Raw genomic sequence first — 24,159 nt, forward strand, 5'->3', positions numbered from 1 at the left:
CACACACACACACACACACCCACACACACGCACAGAGTCCATTTATGCCGTTACATCAGGAAAACATTCATGCTAATTCCTGCAAAATAAACTGAAGCTAATTTTCTATTTACACAAAAAAAGCAATAAGGACAAAAAGCCTCAGATTCCATCAGTAATTGGAAAAAACAAAAACTAATTGTACTCAATGAAAAACATAAGACCAATACTTTTAATGGTTGGATAAAATTTTTTTTAAATAAAATAAAAAATCACTGACCCACAATTCCTCCAACATCAAACAAGGTGGAGAGATCTCCAGCTTTCTTTGCATCCAAGTGAGCTGAACAAGAAACAACAACCATCAGTTCTGTCACATTCCTCTCGCCAGAATAAAGGGGTTTCAGCACAATTCAGTTAATTTATAAAGTGCAGATTCAAAACGGCATGTCTTAAGGCATTTTATTTTATCTCGAGGTTATTCAATAACAGACTATCTTTTTTCCACAGAGCATACAACGCGCCTGAGGAGGGAACCGTTCACTGAAATCTGTTTGGTAAAACTGTTTCCACAGATGTGGTTCTTCAAAGTCATTTTACACACATGGAACATTACATGTATGCTCCACGTGTACAAGTTTACTCGTTTCAAGCAAACTGAAATGAGGCAAAAATCTTGAGGAGGAAATTGCTGAACGAGGCTGGCAGGTTGTTTACCCACCTGCTTTGGTGATGTAGAGGGGCAGCCAGAAAAGGAAGGTATAGCTGACCAGCTTGGCAAAGAGCAGGCAGAGAGAAAACTCCACCACTCCCTGCAGAAACAAACAGCATGTCACAACATCACAGCGACAACTGACTGGCGTGACAGCAAGCCCAGCAGAGTGTCGGTAAACTGACGGGTATTCGCAGCGCTCCCATGAAGCTGATGGCAGAAGGCTCCGACTCGCTCTTCACCACCACGACCGGCTGGGCAGGGACACACACAGCGTCCCGGGGCAGCAGCAGCTCCGTGTCGTAGTTCTGCAGCAGGACGGAGGCAGGAACAGGAAGGCCACAGATCAGCTGCAGCTCAGCGGAACCGGCTGACATCAACACCAACCCAACACCTAACAGCTCCGTATTCTAACCCCAGAGTCACTTCAAGATTCGCAAGAGGCAGAAAAAGTGAATTTATGATGCTTGAAAATTTATATTTTATATTTTTAAAGCAACCAAATAATTGTAGAAATATCTGTGATTAAACTGTGATGAGAAAGATACATTTAAAAAATGAATGGAGTAAAAAAAAAAAAAAAAATAAAAAAGTCCCACTCAGCTTTTGATCTTCTGATTTTGGAGAACATTCAGTCAAATCTCATCAAATAGAAAGCCTAATTTAACAAGCAGCAGCATGCAGCAAGACAGTGACAGTAAAGAGAAACTCCTCACCAGATTTCAGTTCAAGCTCAGAATAAAGAAAAAGTAAATCTTCTGGTCCTCATCAATAAAATTATCAATATTTCCGGATATTATATCTATTTCATTGCCTGAAAAACGACCATATCCCATTTAACAGCTCAACATGGTAACACTTTACATGAAGGGGTGTGCATAAGACTGATATGACATGAACACATATGGAACAACGGTGAAAGTTTTAATGCAAAGTTGCATTAAGAGTCCATTAAATGTGTCAACTTTGCATTAAAAGTGTCATAATTTACTGAATGACCCTTCATGGCAACAGTCATAAACATTCATAAAGACTCCTTCATGTTCATGACAGGCGTTATGTCACATTTATGACAGTCTTATGCACACCCCGTCAAATAAAGTGTTAGCCTAAACATGATAGCTGCAGGAAAACTAACTGTCAAAAGACTAAGAATATATGACTTAGTTTAATAAACTGACTAAAAAGTCTTATCTTTCAAGAAAATGGCAGTAAAAGTTGGGTCTGCAAAGATATTTTTATAGGAGATAACAGACCAAAAACAAGATCATTACATTAAAATGCATTACAGCATTAAACCTTATACTAGCTGTGCATAAATGTGATAAAAACTGAAATCAAAACCAAATCAAAGTAATAAGAAATGTGAATGGGTTAAATCCTGACCCAGTGATTTCCAGACACCTCTGGGCTGAGTCTAAATGTTGATGCCCTGGAACAACAAATCCCTCATTTAGCACAACTGCACAGCCAAATTATTCAGAGCCAAAAACCTGAATTTGTATTCAAAGTCAACACGATTGAACATGTTGTTGTTCACAAAGACGTGAACATTTAGATTCAGCCTAAAACATGATTACCAGTGAAGCTGGAGATCACTAACAGAACTGACCTTCCTATTTTGAAGACATTCCTTAAAAAAGTTGTAGGCCTAAAACACAATATGAAGGAAACATTGCGTTCAATTCAGAAATACTTTGATTAAAGGAAAATAAATGTAACTTATGCAAGTATCATCAAGTTTGTTCAAAGGATTATGATTTAGTAGTCACTGAATCGTAGCTTCTTATTTTTTCTAGCATTTTATTTAAGAGCCATTTTATCATTTATTGTTTTGATTTTCACTTCGACATACCAGCTCAAAATTAATTTGTCATATTTCACTACACATGAAACACGACAAATTATGACGTCCTGGTGGTTTAAAACGGTAAGGAAATGGCTTCTTAAGATAAAATAGCCAGACGTATAACTGCAGCCGACCTCTCCAAACCTTCAGCTCTGTTACATCCTCTCTGCAAGATAAGGCTTTAGATGGACTTCTGTGTTTAAAAAATGTATATGGTCAAATATGTAACCAGGTCCGTGTCAGGAGTTCACAGAGCAAAGTCTTTACATTACAGCATCTAACGTAATGACATATTCATCCAGAGAGATGCACACCTGCTTTTTGTTATCCTTGTATTGCAAATATACTTTCGGATGTCCATTTGCTCCACTCCAGCTTTTGGCTGAGACCTAAATAAAGACAGATTTACTATATGAAACAGGTAAACACACACAGGAAGGATAAAACAAATGTCCTTTACTCACGCTGCTGCCAGGAGACGGGTTCTGAGTACATACGCCTTTCAAGTCATTCGGATCTGAGGAATGGAAACCGGTTAGGTGAAATGAAGAGTGAGAAAATCCATCAGCCTTACTCAGTGCTTTCATTTTGAAATGATTGCTCCTTCAGCAAGTCTGCAAGGTAAAGTCTCTGACACGAGCATATCAGGCTGGAGTCAAACAGTGAAACCTCTGACCGATGACTAAAGTAAGCTTTAGAAGTTATTTTGTGAAAACAATGCATCTTCTAACAACCTTTGTGTTTATTCCCCTACACTTATATTAGAAGTTATTATTTAGTTTTATTATTATTATTGGTGTGAACATATTCACCTAAAAAAAAAAAAAAACTAAAGTAGACATTTTGAACCCTGTAAAAACTCTGATATGTTTTCACAGATCGACGTTACGCTCTTTACATAATTATGATTATTATGACTTTAATGACTTTTAGACTTACGTTCAATAAGGAAAAGGAAACAAACGACTCCCATGGCTGCGATGATGAGGCCTGGTACAATGAAGGAAAGGCCCCAGTTAGAGGAGACCCAGTACCCAGCGATCAGAGAGCCCAGGATGTTCCCCACTGAGGTGTGGGAGTTCCAAAGTCCCATGATGAGCCCACGCCTGCCAACGCCACAAGGTTTCATCACTACGCCTACATCAGCTCCATTCAGCTTTACATGAAAGCTGTGAATTATTCTGCCTTACCTTCCTTTTCCAAACCAGTTGCCAATGCAGGTCACCACACTGGGCCAACCAGTAGTTTGAACCAAACCATTGGCCACCTAGAAAAACAAACAGAGAGCCACGTCAACTTCCTGTACACATATCAACTAAAGCTACATCAGAGGTAAATGTGTCTGCAGTTACACTGAAAAAAGAGAACGGAGCTCCAACTTCAAGAAACTGAGGCAACTTGTAACATGAATTTAATTTGATTATTTGTAATAAATTAGCTCAATTTTTTCACTGATTTTTTTTTTCTTTTTTTCAGTACAGCTGTCCTGACTGAGAAGTCCCAACCAGCCTGGTTAAAATGGGTGTTGTGTGCGTCTCACCTGAACAAATATATAGAAGCCGAGGCTGTGAATGTTGTAAATGTAACCAAGTCCAAACAGGCAGGTGAAAAGCCCACTGCTCAGCATTCCCACTGTGAGATACAGCCGGATAGGCAGGCGCTCCCCAATGATGCCGCTGCACAGGGGGAACAGCAGCAACATGCTAACTCACATTCATCTGTGACGTAAAAGCTTCATTCATGACTTTCATAAAGAGGATCCTGATTCTGTCCAATTTATTTTGCTTATGTTCAAGTGCGTTGAAGTAAAACAGAATAAACAGAACATGTTGTATCTGTTGATAATTTTGTGTTTTTGCACTAAAATAATTCAGAAACTGTGAAGAAGGGATCACATGCTTGATTCCCTCATCTGATAATTACTTCAGTAGAACTCTAGACGATCTAGTGTCACATAAACACCAAACTAGAATTAATAGTTTGGTGTTTAAATAAATTAATTAATAGAATTAATAGTTTGGTGTTTATGTGATACTAAAACCTCTTTCTCACCATTCAAAATCTACTAAATCAACTTCCCCTTCATGTTAGTTTTATGCTAGCTTTGTGCTAGTTTGTTAGCGTTGTGCTAGCTTGTTAGCGTTGTGCTAGTTTTATGCTAGCTCAATCATACTGATGTCTCACCTGAGGTACATCCCAATGGCATAGGCACAGAGAAAAGAGTAGTCCATGGCTCCTAGCAGCTGCTTGTAGTTGCTTTTATCTAAAATTCAAATATTAATTACTAAACAAAGATTATGCAGCTGGCAGTTTATTACTGTTTTACTGATGAGGGTTCTTTCCAACTTGACTGCCCTGCTTATGCTTTTCTGTTTAGTTTGAGGCAACAACTTTTGGAAATAAAGCAAAAAGCACTAAATCCACAAGAGCTGCCAAGTACTTTATACAATTATTTATTTATACAGGAAGAATCTTGAGTCTCATCGTCTCGTTTACAAGAGAGACACGTTATATACATCACAAAAAATATACTGACAGCTCACCGTTGCTGTGGCAACAGGTTTAATGGATTGTTTGAGTTCAAGTGTACAGTAATTGACCTTTTTAGCTTTCAGGAAGATAGCCTGCATTTCAAAGTGCAGTGTGATCCATCAAAAGCATAACCTGGATTTCTTTCAGTTTAATAAATTCCCAAATGGGTTTATTGAGCAGCTAAAGACTGACCAACATATAAGTTGATCAAGCAAACATCTCCGTCTCCTACTGGATATCTCACCAGTCCTCTCATTTCCCAGACAATCTAACTGTAGATTACAACTGTGAGTATTCCTGAAAACATCACAGCTACTTCTAAAACAGAATATGTCCATAAAACTTTGAACAAATTATTTTACAAGAAAGGACAATAAAAATCAATTTTTCTCCAATTAACTATTTCAGTCACATTGACTCTGTGAAAAGGAGTTTATTCTGACTAGCCTCACTGTTTAAACAGAGGTGGAAAAATGTCCAACATGAAAAACGTAAAAAATAATCTAGGGTACCCCGATTGCAGTTTTCTGACCAATCACTGATCACCGATCTTTACACAGCATGACCTGGGGCCTCATGTATAGACGAGTGAGCAGTTTTCACACTAAAACTTGGCGTATGGACAAATTTAGAAAAGTGCGGCGCACAAAAATATATGGATGTATAAAACCGAACCTGCACACCTTTCCTTTATAAATCCTAATATGCGGGAAATAGAGCACAGCTGCTGGTCCACCCTGTCGCCACCCATAAATACATTATGTAAATTATTATAAATGCCCAAATCTGCCACTATGTGGGGGCAGTAACCATGGCAACGTCCTTGTTTGTACCAGTATAAGTATTTATAATAATAATAATTATATATTTTTTAAAGTGCTTTGAGGGCACATAAAGTCTCCAAACAAAAATGAAGATAAATTTTAAGAAAAAAATCTAAATTAAGAAAAGAAAAAAATATAGAGATTGTGCAAATGCCTGAACAGCAGAGCGTTCAGCCGGGATTTATAGACAGTCAGAGAGTCTTTGAGTGGCGAATGTGGACGTTTATTATGAATAGAGAAATCATGTGCAGAAGTTGCACATTAACAGAATGAAGACGCTTTTTGTCCATAAAGGCGACTGAAGGATGACTGCAGCTGGACCGGTACCGGTACCGCACGGCTCCTTCTTTAAGTTTTGCTCAGAGCTCCAGGATGATCAGTCTGGGCAACAAACCAGCAATAACATTTCCCAGGAGATCAATATGATCAATCGCTCCCTCAGATTTCAGTGTTTAGGCGAGTTTTGACGCTTTGTAGTTTGTTATTGTCCACAGAAAAAGTTTGCGTAGCTGCTGCACATTTTCACAGCAGGTCACACCATGTTTATTTCTATACATGCCGACTTGTGCATAAAATATGGCACCGCACATTTCTTGTGCATACGGAGCTTTATACATGAGGCCCCAGGTGTTTTGGATTTTGGGTGATACTTACACTGTCTGAAATGTTGCTAAATATAGCAAGAAAGTTGCTGAGTTGGCAACAGTGGGGCGACAATGGTGATTGAGGAGGGTATTTGATTTTTAGATATTTGCTGTGGTAGATAAGCTCTACAGCAAATATAGGAATAACGGATAAACATAGGAAATCTTGGCCAATTTATCGATGCACCCCTAGAATAGTCTCAATACAGATAAATACCAAAAGGCTTCCAGCTGCACTGCGTCTCAGTGTGGGGTGAAGGGAAAGAGGCTTCCTGGCCTCCACCGCTGGCCACAGCGCCGCTGGCGGCTGCCAGCTCACTGGCTGTTGAGCAGTTCTTATGAAGCTCGCTCTGGCAAAAATGAAGAAAATACCATCAAGAACTGTTCAATATCAAGCTCCATACAGACATGGCATTCATTTCCCTAAGGTTCTATGCCTAAAGAGCAGCTTCAGATTTTGTCTTGTTAGTCTTTTGCCGTAATCAGGAGGAAAAAATGAAAAACTTTACGCTGAAAGAGTCTGTTCAAGACTATTAGCATCAATAAGTCAAAACCTGAATAGAAATCTGGTTTTCAGCCAGACTTCAGATAAACATGACCCCCTAATGGCAACATCAAAATGGCTTCCATCATGGCAGGATTGCTGAGCAGAACGAGCCAGAAGACGCCATCGCTATCAGAAATCTAGACATGTTTGATGATGGGATCGTTGTTCATGATCACAGCCTGATGTGGCTGCGAGCCCAGGTCCACAGCCTGGTCAATCGATCAGTCAGTCAAGTGATTGATAGATTCCAGCGTCATTGGATGTAGCACTATATCCCACTGGCAGGGTCTTCTGCTCATCCTGGTGGAGGAGGAAATGACCGGGTCCTTCAGCTGGACAGGCTGGAGTTAGATCGTCTTCAAGGGGAATAATGTCCTTGTCTTAGAGGAGTGGGGATGGGTGGCATTTAAAAAACAGATCATGCAGCAACGTTCCCATCAACCTGCTGGAAAAACTCACATCAAGGATGTTTAAACAAAGCTCAGAGATAACCAACAGGACGAGTCAACACTGTGCTACTTTTGACACTTCTGGTTCTGTTCTGGGTTTTGCTTGGGCCGCGTTCTTGAGCTCGGGACAATCAGCAGCTTGTTTGAGTTCAGATGTCATTTTCAAAGAAACTGCCTCCCCTACTTGTTTTATCTCTGTTTCTTTGTTTCGTATTTAAAGCAAACAACCTTCTTATAATCCAGCAGTCTGAAATGTGAAAGCTAATTTCTTCCTAGCCGTCAGGTTTTGATGAGATTAGAAGTTCACACACAGACGTTACCTTTACGATACTGATGGGTTTCCTGGAAAGGTGAAAGCTAGTGTAGAGCAGGAAGGTCAGCATGAAGGTAAGACCTCGGTACCTGCAGGAGAAACACAGCGTCATAAATCCACAGCATTTCCTCTCCTCCTCATGCTAGCAACAGGAAGGAGATCCATATCCCAACACAGAAACCTGGACTGTGGGAATATGATCCGACTTCCCAACATCTGAAACCGGCTGGTCGAATGCATGAAACTAAAGAGGTGAAGGATGCCTGGGTTTGAGCTGAAAGTCAGGAGAGGAAGCAGCTACCTCCACGGCTCTCATCAGGAAAAAGACCTTCATGAGTCTGCCTGTTCTCCCTGTGCCTGTGTGGGATCTTCCCAGGTACTCCTCCTTCCTCCGTCCTCCCACATGTGGGATGTAAGCATCCCACATGATGTTGACATCATGTTGACTGTCAACTTGTCAGGTTGACTGAATGTACTAATTTGCCAATAGGCATGAGTGTGTGAGTGTGTGTGTAGCCCTGTCATTGACCTCTGGTCAATGACTGCTGGTCAAATCACCTGCAAAAAAAGCTAACGGAGGGATGCAGGGACAAAGGAGTGGATGAACAGATGGAAGGACGGATGCAGACCTACCATTGTTCCCTGTTGAAGGACACCAGCAGATGGATCCCTGGAGGAACAGGAGCCATGATGCGAAAAAAAAAAAAACAGTGAGTTTCAGGGTAGGATTTGGTGAAATAAGTTCAGCATTCCAAGCGGCCTCAAACTCATCAAGATGAAATTAGTCATCTTCCTCTTCACAGCAGACCGACGGGGACATGGACGTCTGGAGGACACATGGCTGACACCTGCAAGTGGAGGTGGAGGAGGCAGACGAGTGAATAGGTGGGAGAAATGACAGAATCAATAAAATCAAGAAAGGCAGGATCTTAAACGAGACAAAGGTCTAGAAAGGTCTCCATGCTGGGCTAGGGTAAATATACTTTACATAAAATAATCTGTAATCCTTAAATCAAAAATCAAATGTAGATGACTGTATGCCGCAAAACAGGTTTTATTGCTCTGATTCAGGTTTACTCTTAATAATCAGCCTTTTCAAAAATGCACTAACTTTTCATTTATTATTGGTGAATTTGAAACGACAGTTTAAATTTCATCTGTTATCGAGATGGTTGCACTGTTCTGTGGAATGCTGCTTTTTGAACTCTGATTTTAATAGAGTTCAAAATAATGGTCTCCTTTTTCCAGCCTCTATCCCATGTGGATAAATTAACACAAGCGTCTCAGAAGCCTCAGTTTGCAGGTGGAGTCAATATAGAGCTTTGAACTAGTGTACTGCATCACAGTGAGGATCTGTTTTGCTGGCAGCGTTTCTGCTGTACTAATTAAAACATACAGAATAAAAACAGGCTACTTAAAAAACAACAAAATTAAAACATCAGAACTATTGCAAATGTCTGGAGTAATGAACAAACAACAACTGAGCAACTTTGTTGTATTCGCCTGAGGAAACTCATTCAGAGTGCAACTCAGATAAATGTTATGTTTTAATCTTGTCTTCGTGCTTCTCCTTCCTATTGCTGCCCTGGGAAACTCTCCATTTAATCTCCAGTGTTCATCAAGCCTGGGCCAATTAGTTTCTACTAGTGATACTCAGGAAATGACGGGAAAAGGAAAGTCAATTCTCAGGAGAAATGAGTCATGGTTTAACTCTTGAAGTTCCGTAGCGACAGGCGCGATGAAAGCTGCAGGTGTTGCGTGAGGTTCGAGTGAAAAAGCTTGAAGCCTTCATCTAGAAACACAATCTTCAGATACAAAAGAACCGACTGTGCTCTTCAGCTTCTCTAGTTATTAACCATCATCTTCGCCGCTCGTCGCGGATGTTCAGACGTGGCTGCTGTGTGTTGAACAGAAAGCCAAATATCCCTGCATGACCCATCTTTACAAATGATCCGATCTGTCATTAAATACAGATAAAACCAGAGTAAGATATAGATTCAGGAACAACATCTCTGCGTTGCTTTTATCGATACTAAGAACAATGTCGGCTTCCGTCAAGTTCCAGGTTCAAACAGCAGCTAGCTAAACCACATTAAAGCAGGACTGACCCATCAGTTCTCCGTATTCTTCCCAGGACAGTTTTCACCCCAACACCACGTTTATTCTGCCCACCTTACCGTGTTCACCGGAGTCACGGACTTTGCTTCTCTGTACGGAACACAAGAGCCGCCACTTCCTAGTTTGTTGAAAGCTGGCAACAGTCAACATCCAACCACAAAGAAACACTCACTTAGCGACACACAGCGTGTATGGCAAGACGATTTAGGATGTAATGCTTAACCATCTACATCGCAATAATTTTTGAGACAATTTATCGCTCTGCAAAATTTGTTATCGTGACGGTATACACCAACAGTGTCATGAAGTGTCATTCAGTAAATAATGACAATTTTAATGAGAAAATGCTTTATGGATGAAAGGTTTTATGTTTATGACACTGTGATGTCAGTCTTATTATGCACATCCCATCAAATAAAGTGTTACCAAAATGGTAATATATTGAAAGCACAATGTAATTAGTTTCACCTTTGTAAAGTGTGTTGTAATGGATCCTTCTTTGTTCTGGTAACCTGATGTGTTTGCAGTACTGATGTGTGTATGAACCATGTAATGTACAAAGTGGCAAAGAATAATAATAAAAGCCATTAAGTACCGTAACAAAAAAGTTACTTCATTAGTGATTAAACCAAAAGTATATGTGTATCATACTGTAATCACACTACACATTAAATATGTATTTAGAATATACTTAAAATACAATCTAAGTATGTTAAATGTAATTCAATCACTAAAATAGTGCACTCTAAATATACTAATCAAGCACGTTTTGGTACATAAAAATAAGTACACTAAGTACTACTTAAGTTTGTCCAAAAAAGTACATTGAAGTATGCTTAGCACACTTTAAATAGTGCTTAAGTACTACTTAAATACTACTTAAATACACTAAGCACCAAATTAGAATTTCAAAAAAGTCACACTTTAAGTATACTAATTCTAAGTATACTTGAAATACACTCATGATTAGTCCTACTAAAAGTATGCTTAAGTATGTTAAAATTTAACATAGTACACTAATTTTTCATTTGGGTTAACCTAAACAATGTAATATTATTTAGATGTAATCTGGCTAATGGCAAGGCGTCGTGCTGACGTCTAAGCGTCAAGCAAACCAGTCTGATTAAAATAATACTAATGCGTGTGTGGGCAGGGTCGCAACCACATATTATTCAGGTGGACGCGAACACAATAACCGCCCCTTCTCCTCGACCCTCCCCCCAAAAAAGGAAGGAGCACACGCGCTACATTCTTAGGTGGATGCGTACACAACATACGCTTGAACGGCCCTGCGTTTGTTGTCAGAGCGGAGCGCATAGCGCTCCTGCTGCGGCTCCACAACTCGGATATCCTTCTGTACAGATTTGTGACACTTATCTTAATATTAATTATTATAATGGCGTTTAGTTGCACAACTTTACGGACTCGTTCAATCGTGGCTGTTTTCAAGTTCATTGCGCTGTTCATATTAGTCTCGATGTTTTCTGGAGCGCAACGCGAAGCTCGACGTCATTCTCAGCAAATATATTAACTTGACATTAACAAAGACAAGCGGGAGACTTTCTACCTTTCGAAATACGGGCCATTCATTTCTTTGTATATTAAAACTCACCCTTTTCATTTGTTTGCAACTCAGAGGGAAAAGTGTTTTTTTCAAAGATAAATAACCCCTTCTTTTTGAAGCTAAGTGTGCTGTATTGATCCCGGCTTCATTCATTTGATTGATAGATTTAATTAATCTATTTGAAACAGCAATGCTACAAGTTGAATATATTAATCTCGACAAATTTTCCGTTTTTGATTTGTAAATTGGTCCTAAAATAGAAAGGTCTATTTGGAGCCATGCGTTATGTTTGGAATTACAGTCTTTAATTTTATTTTTCAAGAGTTAACAGTCATATAGGCTTGCACCCAACTTGGAATTTTGGAGGATTTATTGTTTTAATTTACTTTAACATGAGACTCTGGCACATATGTCACTTTGTATTGTTATTTTCTGTGTGCAAGAATATTGTAGCTGTTATTTTCTTCTTCCTATGTTTTAATTAATGCTCCCCTTGCCAAATTTTGTGATATGTTAACAATTATGTGTCGTTGTTTTTTTACTGAAATAAATAAAGAAGTAATAATAATAATAACAACAATAATAATAATAAAATGGCAATTCCGGTTTGCGGCGGAAGCTGCGGAAGATATTAGCTGACGGACTTCCTTTCAGTCCGTCAGGTTAAAGCTGCAGCCCGTCAGTCTGAATCCAGTGGTATCAACTGACAGAGTTTGAGGGTATTTATTACATTTGCAATTAAAAGTATGAAGAAGAAGCCTTACGATATTTATTTATATTTAGCTCCACTATTTCAGACGTTTTTGAAGGAGGTTGAAGGGGTATTACAATAAGTCAGCTAAGTTAAATAATGCACTTTGAAAATACATGCATCACGAAGTTAAATTTGTGACTTTAATTCCGTGTATATTAACTAAACACATGGACAATGAAAACACTGAAACTTACGTTAGAATTGATTAGGTTGTGCTTTTATATTTTTCATCCCAAGGGTGTTTCGTAGCTGAGGATGTGGACGAAAGGGCATCGTCCAAAGGCGAGGCTGGTAGCCAGACTGTGGTCCAGCAAGCCTCCAGAACCGTCCCGCCCTGTCCCTTCTGCTCAGCTGCGGCCACAAGACTACGTACGCAGACGCAGGCAAGAACGGGAAGAGAATATTCTGTCAGCTCAACATGATGTAAGCCGAGTAGACCAAGCACACAGACTGAGTTTCTGCAACATTATTATTATTATGTATAAAATAAATAAGCAACAAAACAATAGAGACCAGATATCAAGGTTAATAAGACAAATGTTCGATTTTTCAAATCAATCAATCAACTCAGTAAAAATGAACTTATTCAGGTACAATTTTATTGGGGAAATATCAAAATACAAAAGAATAAGCTTACAATCATACTAAGAGGCAAAGACTTTATAAAGTGTGTCATTTCATGGGATGAAGTCTAAATATTATCTAGTCTATCAAATTTTTAAATAGTCAGAAAACTAACTTTAAGTGCATAAAATGCACAACAGATAAAATTTTGTCAATGCTGATAGACAAATTGCATCCCAATGATTTAACAGTTTGTGGAAGCATCCTTAGTGGCACTAACATGAGGTAGCTGTACAGAGATAGCTACTCTCTAGTTAAGAGATGCTTGTTAGAGGTGAATGTATGGACTTTTAATTCACTGAAGGTTAAATTATTCACTTAAGGCAGGTGTAATGAATGGCAATGAGAACCAGGTGTGCGCCACACATAAATTAAAAAACATAGATCAGGAGAAATCAAAAGTGCCCCTACCTAGCACTGTCAGACTGAGACACTCGTAGGAAGCATGGCCACAGCCTTGATTATTTTCTTTCTATGTATAAGACTTCAAATTGTCAAGAAATGGCCTTTTATGCCCCTCTTCAAAATACTGTTGCTTCTCGAACGTCATTGTAGCATTGTGCTATTGTGAAACTGACGTACTCAAAAAACTGACAGATATAGACCATAAAAACAAACTACTTTATAAAAGTATTTTCACTTGATAGTGATTAGTTAAATTAGAGCAAGATATCAGCTGCTTTCTCTCACAGATAAAGTGTTTTCACTTTATCTGTCTGTCTGAATCTATCCATCCTATTTATCTATCTAATGTAACAAACTGACTTTATTGTCTTCTGTGTTGAGGCAAGGGCCAGTTCGACAAGGGAACTAGCCCCTCCTTGGCCCCTGTGTTGAACTTCTCATGCATGAATTAATGGATGCATGATTGCTACCAAAATATGACCTTTATGTCAGAAGGAAGAGTGGCTGCTGAATACATGTTTTTGCTTTCAGAAAGTTGGAGATCAAACATTAAACTGGAGTGAAATACCAAAAGTAGCGTACACGGCTCAAACACCTGCTGGGACAAAGAAAGGTGACTTTATGCACACATGGTATTGATTTATGTTGTAATTTGTTCAGTTATTTGGGAATTTATGCGCTTGTTTTCAGATACCAGCTTGCCTTTCCCGTCTGCATACAGTCCAGATTATGTGGAGTCCTGCTGGTATCAGTGGTGGGAGAAAGAGGGATTTTTCAATCCTGACCAACATGTGAGAAATCTTAACATAATAAAAAATATTGATTCAGTTAAGTAAATTGGTGACTTTTGGACGAGAAACATAATTCCGGTACAATTTTTCATGTGCGCAACTAAAGGAAAAATAGTTGGACATGTTTGTTGTGGCAACCTGTTGTGTAAGCAAATCTGGTTTTCCTCCCAAATATTGGCCAGACAGGCAAAGTATGAGCCAACATGGGATGACCACACAATATTCTTCTGTCTGGGAATAAAATCCTACATCATAACACTCACAAGGATGCCTGTTTTATAGTTAGCATGTTACGGAACAAATTTTCACACTCACTCCTTGTTTATGACAAAAACTATTTGGTATCGGCAAGCATGATTAAACTTGAGATTCTTGTTGTTTCTTTACACTACAAATCTGTCTAAATGATATTGTGACAGTTTAGGTGCAACCTTGTTTTTTTTTTGTTTTTTTTTGAGTATGCAGAGGGTCAGAATTGTTGGCACCCCTCGGTTAATGAAAGAAAAACCTGCTAATTTGTGGACACGTCTTGATTTAACGTGTTCCTTTGGTCACATCATTTTCAGGGTTGCCATCATTTTTGTCCAGCCCGGTTTCATGAGTTTATTTTTTAAACGTAATTCTGTTGAAGCATGTTTGAAAAGCAATGTCTGACTTTCATTTGTTCATTTTCATAAAACGTGTATTCATTGTTACCTCAGACCATTGGGGTTTTCTTTCATTAACCAAGGCGTACCGACAGTTTTGTCCACGTGTGTCCAAATCTATCCAGTAAGACTTTATTGTGTCCACAGAGACTCTGCCAAGAAGCGCATGCCAATCATAAATTTAGGCTGTTCATTCTCATCTCACAGCAACAAATGATCCAACCAACTTTGTGTTTTGGTGATGTTGGAGTTTTGGATTTCTGCCTGTCAATACATTCATTAATATTTGCTGTTGATTTCTGTCTATGATGTATTTAATTTGGTCAGGAGCGATTGCCTCATCGTGTGGATCAGACGTTTTCTTTGTGTATTCCTCCGCCAAACGTGACCGGTACTCTTCATCTGGGCCATGCTCTAACTGTAGCTGTGCAGGACGCTCTGGTCCGATGGTAACGGTCAACAACAGGCTTCATCAACAATCTGATGCTTAACATTTAGTCAAAAGTATTTTTGAAAAGCTTTCATTTTGCCATTTGCTAGGAGAAGGATGCAGGGTCACAGAGTTCTGTGGGTGCCTGGATGTGACCATGCTGGAATTGCAACTCAGGTATGACAACTTTGTCTTTTTAAAAAAATGAAGAGTTGTTTTTGTCTTTTTTGACTGTAAATGTAGGTTTCGCTCATGTTCCTTAAGGCGCCACACTACTTGCACAGTCTGTAGTCTCTACTCCATCCAATCTGTAACAAGAAGTCGACTCTGATGCTGAGAAAATGGAGGAAATTTCAAATATTGAAGTGGCAGCAGGGCAAGACTGTATGTCTGCAGCCTGGAGACTCTCCGTGTCGTAGCAGTTGTTTCATGGCGTTTGTCAGGTTGTTTTAAGGATAGAGTTAGAATTTGTCACTGAGCGTGTACATTGAGATAAAATCCAACAACAAATAAATACAATATGAACATAAACATGATGAGATTTACAAAAGCAACTAATACTTATATTTGGTATCCTGGTCACATGTAGGAAAGATCACAAATGTTCCTCCTATTTTGGATAAAGCCTTCCATTGTGATTTGACTGAGTCATAAAGCCTTAGAAATGTCTCGGCAACCTAAGACAAACTTACAGATGTTATTTAATTTGTTTATGTGCTTTAAATTGGAACATTACTATGAAAACAATAACAAGGCAATTAAAATAAAACTACAAGAAAACAGTTTTTTTTTTCTAAATTCCTTGAAAAAGAATAAATGAAAACGTACTAATAATTTTTACTACCACTTGGCAGCAATGATAAATCAGTACAGGGCCCTGAAAATGTCGTATTTCTATAGATCTTGACTAAAACAACTCTGCTTCTGACACAGAGAAACTTGAAAATAAAGTACAAAATGAATTGGTTCAGGATTTCCTTAAACAACAACAAAACCCCGTGATGCCTGGGAATATATTCCCACTGGCAAAGAGACCTGATGACTCCCTGCAAAATTCTAGCTCTGTGCTGATCTGCACACATTTATAATTTGGCTTGACATATTAACTCATCATATTCTAAACCTTGGTCAGGTTTGCTATATCTTTGTTTGTTGAAACATTTGGAACATGTACTCTATGCTGCAGCGTTTTCCTCACTGCAGTAAATGTGTTTTTGTGCATTAGACGGTGGTGGAGAGACGACTTCTGAGGGACAAAGGGAAGCGCAGACAAGATTTCACTAGAGAAGAATTCTTACAGGAAGTATGGAAATGGAAAAATGAGTAAATCTTATTTTTTGATATTTCTTCAAACCAGTTTGGGGTAACAGTTACTTTGAAGGGGTGTGCAGGAACATGGAGCCTCCATGAATGTTTACGACGGTTTTTTGGTGACCCGTCCGTCTGACCCTGTCGGATCTCGGGGTCAGACGGAGGGCCGTAAAGACTTGTGGATATTTTTGGCAGACTGCAGACTGGTGGTCTGCTGCTGCCTCTGTCTGGTGGAGATAAACAGCCTTAAATAATGTCGTGTTTCAAATGCAGAGTTCATAAGCGCTTTGTAGACACGTTGCTGAAATACTGTGGGATGAATTAGATGAATGAAGTCAAAGCTGGCAACAAATGAACAGTAATTTAATATTAACACATAAAGCTACATAACTTTTTAAAGTTTGATAATTAATACATGTCGTAATGTATATAGGACAAATTATAACTTCTTGGTTCGTGTCAACAAAGACATTTTAAACAATGTCAACTTTGTGTCATTATTTACAGAATGACAGTTAATGACAGCAGTCATGAACACTGATGAAGACTCCTTCATGTTCGTGACATGTGTTGCGTCATGTCACCTTCTTTGCCACCCCTTCAAATAAAGTGTTGCCCAGTTTGGTTGAATGATGTGCTCAGTGTTTGCTTCCGTCTCCCTGACCTCTTCTCCTGTGTCCCAGGAAAGGAGAAGAGATTTATCACCAGCTGAGGGGGCTTGGTGCTTCTCTGGACTGGAGCAGAGCCTGTTTCACGATGGATCCGGTGAGGCTTTTAGTCACATATATTCCTACCATGTGACATCATCACCCAGTGATTAAAATGTTTGGGTGTAAAATTTGCATCTGTCTGGCATCCTGGAGAAACAAAATAGTATGAAATAGTATGATGCCAATTAAATATGTGTCATACTATTTAATTGACTACAAACACCCACTTGCATCCAACGACGGCAGAATCACAAAACAAAACCAGGGAAGACGGGTGCCTGGGGCCTCAGCTGTCAGAGGCTCTGCCCTTTTCATTAATTCAGAAAAGGAAACATGACGTTATGAGGAGGTGGGAAAAGAAACCATGAGTCACACTCTATCCCTACAGTGTGAGGTTGCAAGAAAAACAAAACCCTTCACAACAAAAGCTGTGATGCAGTCGCTGTATCGTTGTCGTGGTGATCCTTTCAACTCTTGTTTTACTGGCTAGTCTACATTCCTACCCTCATCTACTGTCACGCTTTGGGACCAAAAGAATGGGACTGTGGATACAAGCGCCTGAAAGGGTGTCTGGACTCTCCCCTGGAGATACGGAGAGAAGCTCTGCCACTGCTTCTCCGTTCAGAGAGGCTGGACTCTCTGAATTGTCTGCTGGACTGGGGGACGCCTTGCGGTTCCCCTGGAGGAGGGAAGTCTGGGCTTCTGCTTAGTCTGCTGCCTGAGACTAGACCCTGGCTGAGTGGAAGATGATGGCTGGATTTAATGAGGGAACCCAGTCTCTATCATTGACAGACTATTTTCATCAACAGTTTTGTTTTCTTCCTACTAACACCAAATACTGACTTTTACTGTAAATGCAAATATTTTCTGAAGCTCTGCTGACTTCAGTTGATTGAGCTGCTGTGTTGTGGGCAGGGTTTTTTTTCAGACAACTTACTAAGAGGTCTTTGTTCTTCCTTGTGTAGGAAGCAGCAAACCCATTTACTACAGAAATGTGTATTTGCATGTTGTTTCTTTGTCTACCAAATAAACCTGTTTCAGTGTCTTATTGTTGTCTGATTTCAGGGTTTTAGCAGAGCTGTAACTGAGGCTTTTGTCAGACTGTGTGACTCTGGTCTTATTTACCGCTCAGACGGTTTGGTCAACTGGAGCTGTGCTCTTCAGTCTGCAATCTCTGACATCGAGGTAAGAAACTCTCTATATCAGACGTTTTGCTCTGTCTTTACTGGATGTTTCATAATATTAATATGCAACTCATTTGTCATCGACTAAGACCCTGAAAAGGAACATTATTATTTCTTTCAGGTTGATAAATTCAGAATGCAGAAATATTTATTTAATGCTGAACTGTGGAAACTGTGCAGTCATTATAAAATGCAATTTTTTTAGGTAGCAGCAGGGAAAGCAGACAAATTCATAATTTACATTCACAAGTTAACATCTTTTATTTTGTTCATGTAGTTGCAGTGGAAAATGTTAAGGTCACTATGATTATTAAAGTTTTGTTTGCTCTTTCTCCTGACTGCGATCAGTGAGCAGAGACTTCAAATAAACACTGATTAAAACATGTTCTTTCTCTGGTTCTCTGGGTTTGAAACAGTTTTACCTCACTCCTTGTTAAAGGAAAATTTCCACAACATAGTGTAAATGTTGAGTTGAGATTGAACACTCTGTCATCATTTTCTGTCCAAAGAGTAACTTGAAGTCGTTCATTTGTCTTAGGTGGAGACCAGGGACGTTTCTGGACCAACCTTAATGTCTGTCCCTGGATATGAGAATAAGGTGGAATTTGGAACAATGTTCACCTTTGCATATCCTGTCGAAGGCCATGGTGAGTATTGGTGGATGGAGACATTAACAATGGTGTTTAATTTCATCTGCTTTGTGTTGATATCTGAAAATATCAATATATCTGTTGATCTATCGATCGATAGATCTGTGTATGGGTATGGAGGTATACACACATAAAATGCATATAGTTTTATCACAATTTATTCATAACCTCATAGATATCTGCATACATAGGGATATAAGGTATACAAGGATAAATTGCGATTAAACTCAAGTTATTCATTTCAGAAAACTGTGTCATGTTTACGTTTAGTTTTGGGCCTTCTACTTTGTCTGCTACAAAAACATATAAGTATTTGGGACTTACTGTGGATGAATATGTTACATTTGAAGAAGTTATTAATGTCCAGTCAGACTGAAGAGGTTCAGTTAGAAATAAAGGTGTGAACAGAAATGCTCCTAAAATGACTTTATATGGAGAAATGGGTCGGGAACCATGTGAAGTTAAATATATTGTAGACATGGTCAGATTGTGGAGTAAGTCTATTGATATCCCAGATCATAGATTAACAAAACACATTTTCCTTTGGAATTTCACAAATAGGTATGTTTGGGCCAGACATATGGAGAAGTTCGTGGTTATCGTCAGTCTAGCAGCTTCTGTCCTCAAAGTTACAGACAGCAACAGAAAAAAGGGACGAGCTGTCAGTTTCCGGTTACTCTGGCATCTTGACAAGAGCAACATAACAGAATTTAAAACAAATTAATGTCTGAAGAAACATAAAAAAATAAATTCAAAGAACAAATAAACACATTTTGACAAACTTCACATTTATAATATTGTTATATTAAAACCCTGTTACATATATATGTGTGTGTGTGTGCGTGTGTGTGTGTGTGTGTGTGTGTGTGTGTGTGTGTGTGTCAGATGGTGAAGTGGCAGTGTCCACGACTCGTCCTGAGACGATGCTTGGAGATGTGGCTGTAGCTGTTCACCCTGATGATCCTCGATATCAGGTGAGTTACTTACAAGATGATATGAAGTTGTGTTGCTAAACACAGCATCTTTGCTGTCACTGCTGTGTGGACTTTGCATGTTTTCTCTCGAAAAAACTGGATTTACTTGTGACATTATGCAACAAAATAAAAGACCTTTGGTTAAGTCTTTAATTTGCGCATAATCCCATTTAAAAACTCCGACATTCCAATAATTCACCCCAAGATCCAGCTAAACTTTAGCAAAAGATATGAACTTAGTTATTCAAGAAAACAAAACCATGAAAGAAAGACATTGGTCATTCAAGCAAGAATCATGCAGGACATTATGATTTTCTCTGGCGTTCCTGAAAAGTCATCTGACAATCCAGAAGTTCAGATAAAAGAATTCATGACAACAAGGCTCAAAACTTCCCCCGACTCTCATAACCAGATTACCTTCCTCCCCATTCATTGTTTTGGATCGGATACAAAGCCCCACATCCAGCTAACGCCAAACTGGAACCACATTCAGACTTAACCAGTTTCCACAATAAACTAATGAACGATGCAAAATCCTGCACCGGTCATGAAACGACATCGACAAAGTAATGTCTCTGAAAATTACACCCTGGCTTTTCTAAACTGCTCAACATTTTCAGTATGTCATTTAAGATGTATTGAATTCTTTGATTTTGATTTTCCCCCTCTCAGTAATTTGTAATCAATTTAATCACACTCATCGATTATTTGTTTTGCTTATAATTATTATTTTTTCAGCTATTTTTTAAATATTTTTTTCTCTTTTTCAGTCACTACATTAATGCACATGCATGTCAGTAGAACATCACTTCATACATTTAAACACAAACATCCAAATTATTTATGTTTACCCACCACTGACTTATCCTCAAATGAACAAGTTTAAAAAAGAAATACAGCGACTTAACTGGAATATACACAACTTTAAAACCCGGTATAGACCTGCCACCTCCAGAGGTTCTCAGATGACCTACCTGTGGTTGCATCAGTGAGGGTGATGAGGTTGAGTACAGGTCTGCTGATGGGCAGCTTTGTCACATGGTGTGGGCTGAACCACCTGCAGCTCAATGTGACACAGACCAAGGAATGAGTGGTGGATATCAGGAGGAGGACCAAGACGCCAGTGACTCCTGTTACCATCATGGGGTCAGTGTGGACATTGTGGAGAATCAGAAACACCTGGGTCTCCACATTGACAATAAACTGGACTGGGTGAAGAACACTGTCGCTCCGTAGAGGAAGGGCCAAAGTCGTCTCTGAGGTCCTTCAACATCTCCCAGACCTGTTGTATGACTCTGTGGTTGCCAGTGCCATCCTGTGTGTTGTGCAGGGCAGCAGACTGAAGGTGGAGGACACCAACAGAATGAATAGACTGATCCACAAGGCCAGTGACGTCGTTGGAGTGGAGCTGGACTCTCTGACAGCGGTGTCAGAGACAAGTCCAAGATGCAGGTTGTCTTGGACAACGAGTCTCATCCACTTCATGATGTGCCCCCAGCTGCAGGAGCATCTTCAACCAGAAACTTATTGTACCAAAGTTCACCACAGAGCAACACAGGGAATCATTTTCCTGTAGCCATTAGACTTTACAGTTCCCAAATCTGAGTAACTTAAATCTAATTTTATCTGCACTCATCTATAGATCATAGATGAACATATTTGCATGTGCATGCTTATTTATTTTCAGTCATATTTAATTACTTACATCACTTATTATTAATATTTAATACCTTGAATGGAGTAGCTTTTCAACGAATAAGCAATTTCCCTTTGGGTATCAATAAAGTCTATTTTATTTTATTCTATTTGTGAAAGTAAGCAACACTCAGTTTTTTTTAAATGATAGGTCTAACAGGTTCTAAATTACAAGCAGTTAAAACTAACTCTCAGTTCTTTCTTATTCTGTAAATTTGATTTGTCTAACAGGAATTTGATAAAACTGACATTAATTGAAAGCCACATTTTCACTTTGCTCCCACTGTAATAGATAAAATTCAGATGACTTGCTGATGTGGTCCAAGTTCAGCTACACTCTGACAGACATTGTTATTGGACAAGAACAGTTTTTCCTGATGAACTGCTTGAAGTCTCTGAATTACCTCTTTACTGCGCCATGCCTGGACTCTCCAGGCTGGACCCGTCTGAACTCTGCCCCCGTTTTAGTCTTTTTACCACTTTGCCTGCTTTATATGTGTATTGAAACCAAGCTAGGAGTTCCTAATCATTATTGACAAATTGATATAATGGACATCTTTCTCTCTGTTTAGACTTTCCATGGACTATTGTGTAAACATCCTTTCACCAACAAGCTCATCCCCATCATCACAGATACAATGGTGGACATGGATATGGGAACAGGTACCAGTGTGCATTCACTCCTACCTGTTTAGTAGGTTTAAATGTAACTCTTGTTCGATTGTCTCCAAAGTCCAGTTCTTTTGGGGAGGTGTGAATGCGTAATTGAACTCTATGGACCAGAAAAGCGAACTTACAAACCTGGCTCAGTTCAGTTGGAGTGAAACCTGGCATTTTTCAAATCTATATATGTGGATGCAAGTGAACCAGAGAACACTCCAAAAGCAGGAAGCAAACTATAGCACAGGGCATTCTGGGTCAGTAGAGCCAAAACAAATCTAGCGCTACAGAGAGAAATCCTACAACTGATCTGATGCCTCTCCATTTTAGTTTACACTTTGTGAAGAGGAAATTTGCAGTAGTTTTCCTGGTAGGTTTTTGTGTTGTTTCCTTCCTTCAGTAGCTTTGGTGCAGCACCACCAAAGGTCAGGGGGTGAACAGGTTTTTCAATTAATTTGGATTGTTTGACTCAGTGCAGTGTGAAAACCACACCAGCTAAGAATGTAGCTGATGTTGCAATTTTGGTCCCCAATCAAACTGAGTCTACCAAACTATCAGGTGTGAAAACATCCCAACAGTTTCACCAAACAAAGTCAAGTCAAGCGTACTTTATAGTCAAAAATCACAGGAGTTTGAAATTACATTTCACCAAACTCCAATGTGCCGTTAAACTAAACATATAAATGAGACATTGACAGTAACCCCTCCCCCCCACACACACACACACACAATGTGCAGTAAAAACTAACATACTGATACGAGTTTACATTCTCGCTCTGACACATTCACTCACAAACACACACACCCTCACACTGATACAGACATGTGCAATAAACACAAACACACACACTGCAATAAGAAGACTAACATAATGATGGACAATACACACACACACACACACACACACATAACAGCAGAAGTATAATCAGTGGACATACAGGTAATGTAGATGCTGTATGCAAGGTGCAAAAAGTAAAGTGCAAGTGTTGTGTGAAAGAAATGTCTATGAAATGTTCATTAGTTTACTTCAATGTGTTGCTGAGTCTAATGGCTTGTGGAAAGAAGCTGCTTCCCTGTCTGCTTGTGTGACACTGCAAGCTGTGGTAGCGCTTCCCTGATGGTAGCAGGGAGAACAGTGTGTGTGCTGGGTGAGAGGAGTCTCTCTTTATGTCCATTGCTCTCTTGGAACAGTGTGAAGTGTAAAGGTCCTGAATGGCCGGTAGAGGTGATCTGATGAGCTTTTCTGCGGTCCTCACCACCCTCTGGAGTGCCTTCTTGTCTGCAGCCTGACAGCTGCGGTTCCAGACAGGGAGGCTGCTGGTCAGGATGCTCTCAATGGCTCCCCTGTAGAAGGTGGTGAGAGCAGATGTAGGGAGGTTGGCTCTTCTCAGCCTCTGCAGGAAGTGGAGTCGTGTCTGAGCCAAAGAGCATTAAATCATATATGATTTTGTGGAGTAATACCTGTTGTTTGTATTAACTTTGTAGGTGCAGTGAAGGTGACTCCTGCTCATGACTTTATGGACTTCCAACTTTCACAGAAGCATTCTCTGCCCCGCCCTTCGGTCATTAGTGGAGATGGGACTATGGAGCCGTTGTGTGGACAGTGGTTGGAGGTGCAGGAAAATCATTGTGATTGATTATAGGCCTGTCACGATAAACAATAAATCACTTAATCGCACGATGAATTAATTTATCGACCTCATTTTAATTTATCGGCTTTATTATTTGTTCGGCCTTTTTCTCTTCCTGTTGACGACACTGAATGAAAAAAAGGCTCAACTCCGGTGCTCTCC

The 24,159-nt window shown here is 39.4% G+C and overlaps 2 protein-coding genes across 5 annotated transcripts in view; one reads left to right on the top strand and one right to left on the bottom strand.

The window, feature by feature from the left end:
- Positions 1–10,141, bottom strand: part of slc37a1 (solute carrier family 37 member 1) — a 20,383-nt gene extending 10,242 nt beyond the window's left edge. The window contains exons 1-14 of the mRNA XM_015035750.1: positions 10,027–10,141; positions 8,483–8,697; positions 7,857–7,938; positions 6,758–6,890; positions 4,725–4,803; positions 4,081–4,216; positions 3,731–3,807; positions 3,480–3,646; positions 3,005–3,057; positions 2,855–2,929; positions 2,304–2,342; positions 877–999; positions 701–791; positions 255–322 (exon numbers count right to left, since the gene is read on the bottom strand). Of these exons, the coding sequence (XP_014891236.1) occupies positions 255–322; positions 701–791; positions 877–999; positions 2,304–2,342; positions 2,855–2,929; positions 3,005–3,057; positions 3,480–3,646; positions 3,731–3,807; positions 4,081–4,216; positions 4,725–4,803; positions 6,758–6,890; positions 7,857–7,938; positions 8,483–8,538 (1,179 nt within the window). The 5' untranslated portion in view covers positions 8,539–8,697; positions 10,027–10,141. The remainder of the gene's footprint in view (positions 1–254; positions 323–700; positions 792–876; positions 1,000–2,303; positions 2,343–2,854; positions 2,930–3,004; positions 3,058–3,479; positions 3,647–3,730; positions 3,808–4,080; positions 4,217–4,724; positions 4,804–6,757; positions 6,891–7,856; positions 7,939–8,482; positions 8,698–10,026) is intronic.
- A 1,999-nt stretch (positions 10,142–12,140) lies between these two features.
- vars2 (valyl-tRNA synthetase 2, mitochondrial) overlaps positions 12,141–24,159 on the top strand; it is a 28,319-nt gene continuing 16,300 nt past the window's right edge. The window contains exons 1-13 of one of the 4 annotated variants that reach the window (XM_015035761.1): positions 12,141–12,250; positions 12,523–12,708; positions 13,846–13,927; positions 14,005–14,105; positions 15,080–15,201; positions 15,293–15,359; positions 16,408–16,505; positions 17,177–17,258; positions 18,269–18,388; positions 18,926–19,034; positions 19,923–20,011; positions 22,279–22,369; positions 23,852–23,979. In XM_015035761.1, coding sequence (XP_014891247.1) covers positions 12,541–12,708; positions 13,846–13,927; positions 14,005–14,105; positions 15,080–15,201; positions 15,293–15,359; positions 16,408–16,505; positions 17,177–17,258; positions 18,269–18,388; positions 18,926–19,034; positions 19,923–20,011; positions 22,279–22,369; positions 23,852–23,979 — 1,257 coding nt within the window. In that variant the 5' untranslated portion in view covers positions 12,141–12,250; positions 12,523–12,540. Of the gene's footprint in view, positions 12,251–12,522; positions 12,709–13,845; positions 13,928–14,004; positions 14,106–15,079; positions 15,202–15,292; positions 15,360–16,407; positions 16,506–17,176; positions 17,259–18,268; positions 18,389–18,925; positions 19,035–19,922; positions 20,012–22,278; positions 22,370–23,851; positions 23,980–24,159 lie in introns of those variants that run through there. The other 3 variants (XM_015035762.1, XM_015035764.1, XM_015035763.1) reach the window with 3 other exon arrangements.

The sequence above is a fragment of the Poecilia latipinna genome, unplaced genomic scaffold, assembly GCF_001443285.1.
Source record: "Poecilia latipinna isolate Pla-1442-1.1 unplaced genomic scaffold, P_latipinna-1.0 Scaffold348, whole genome shotgun sequence".
Lineage (NCBI taxonomy): Eukaryota > Metazoa > Chordata > Actinopteri > Cyprinodontiformes > Poeciliidae > Poecilia > Poecilia latipinna.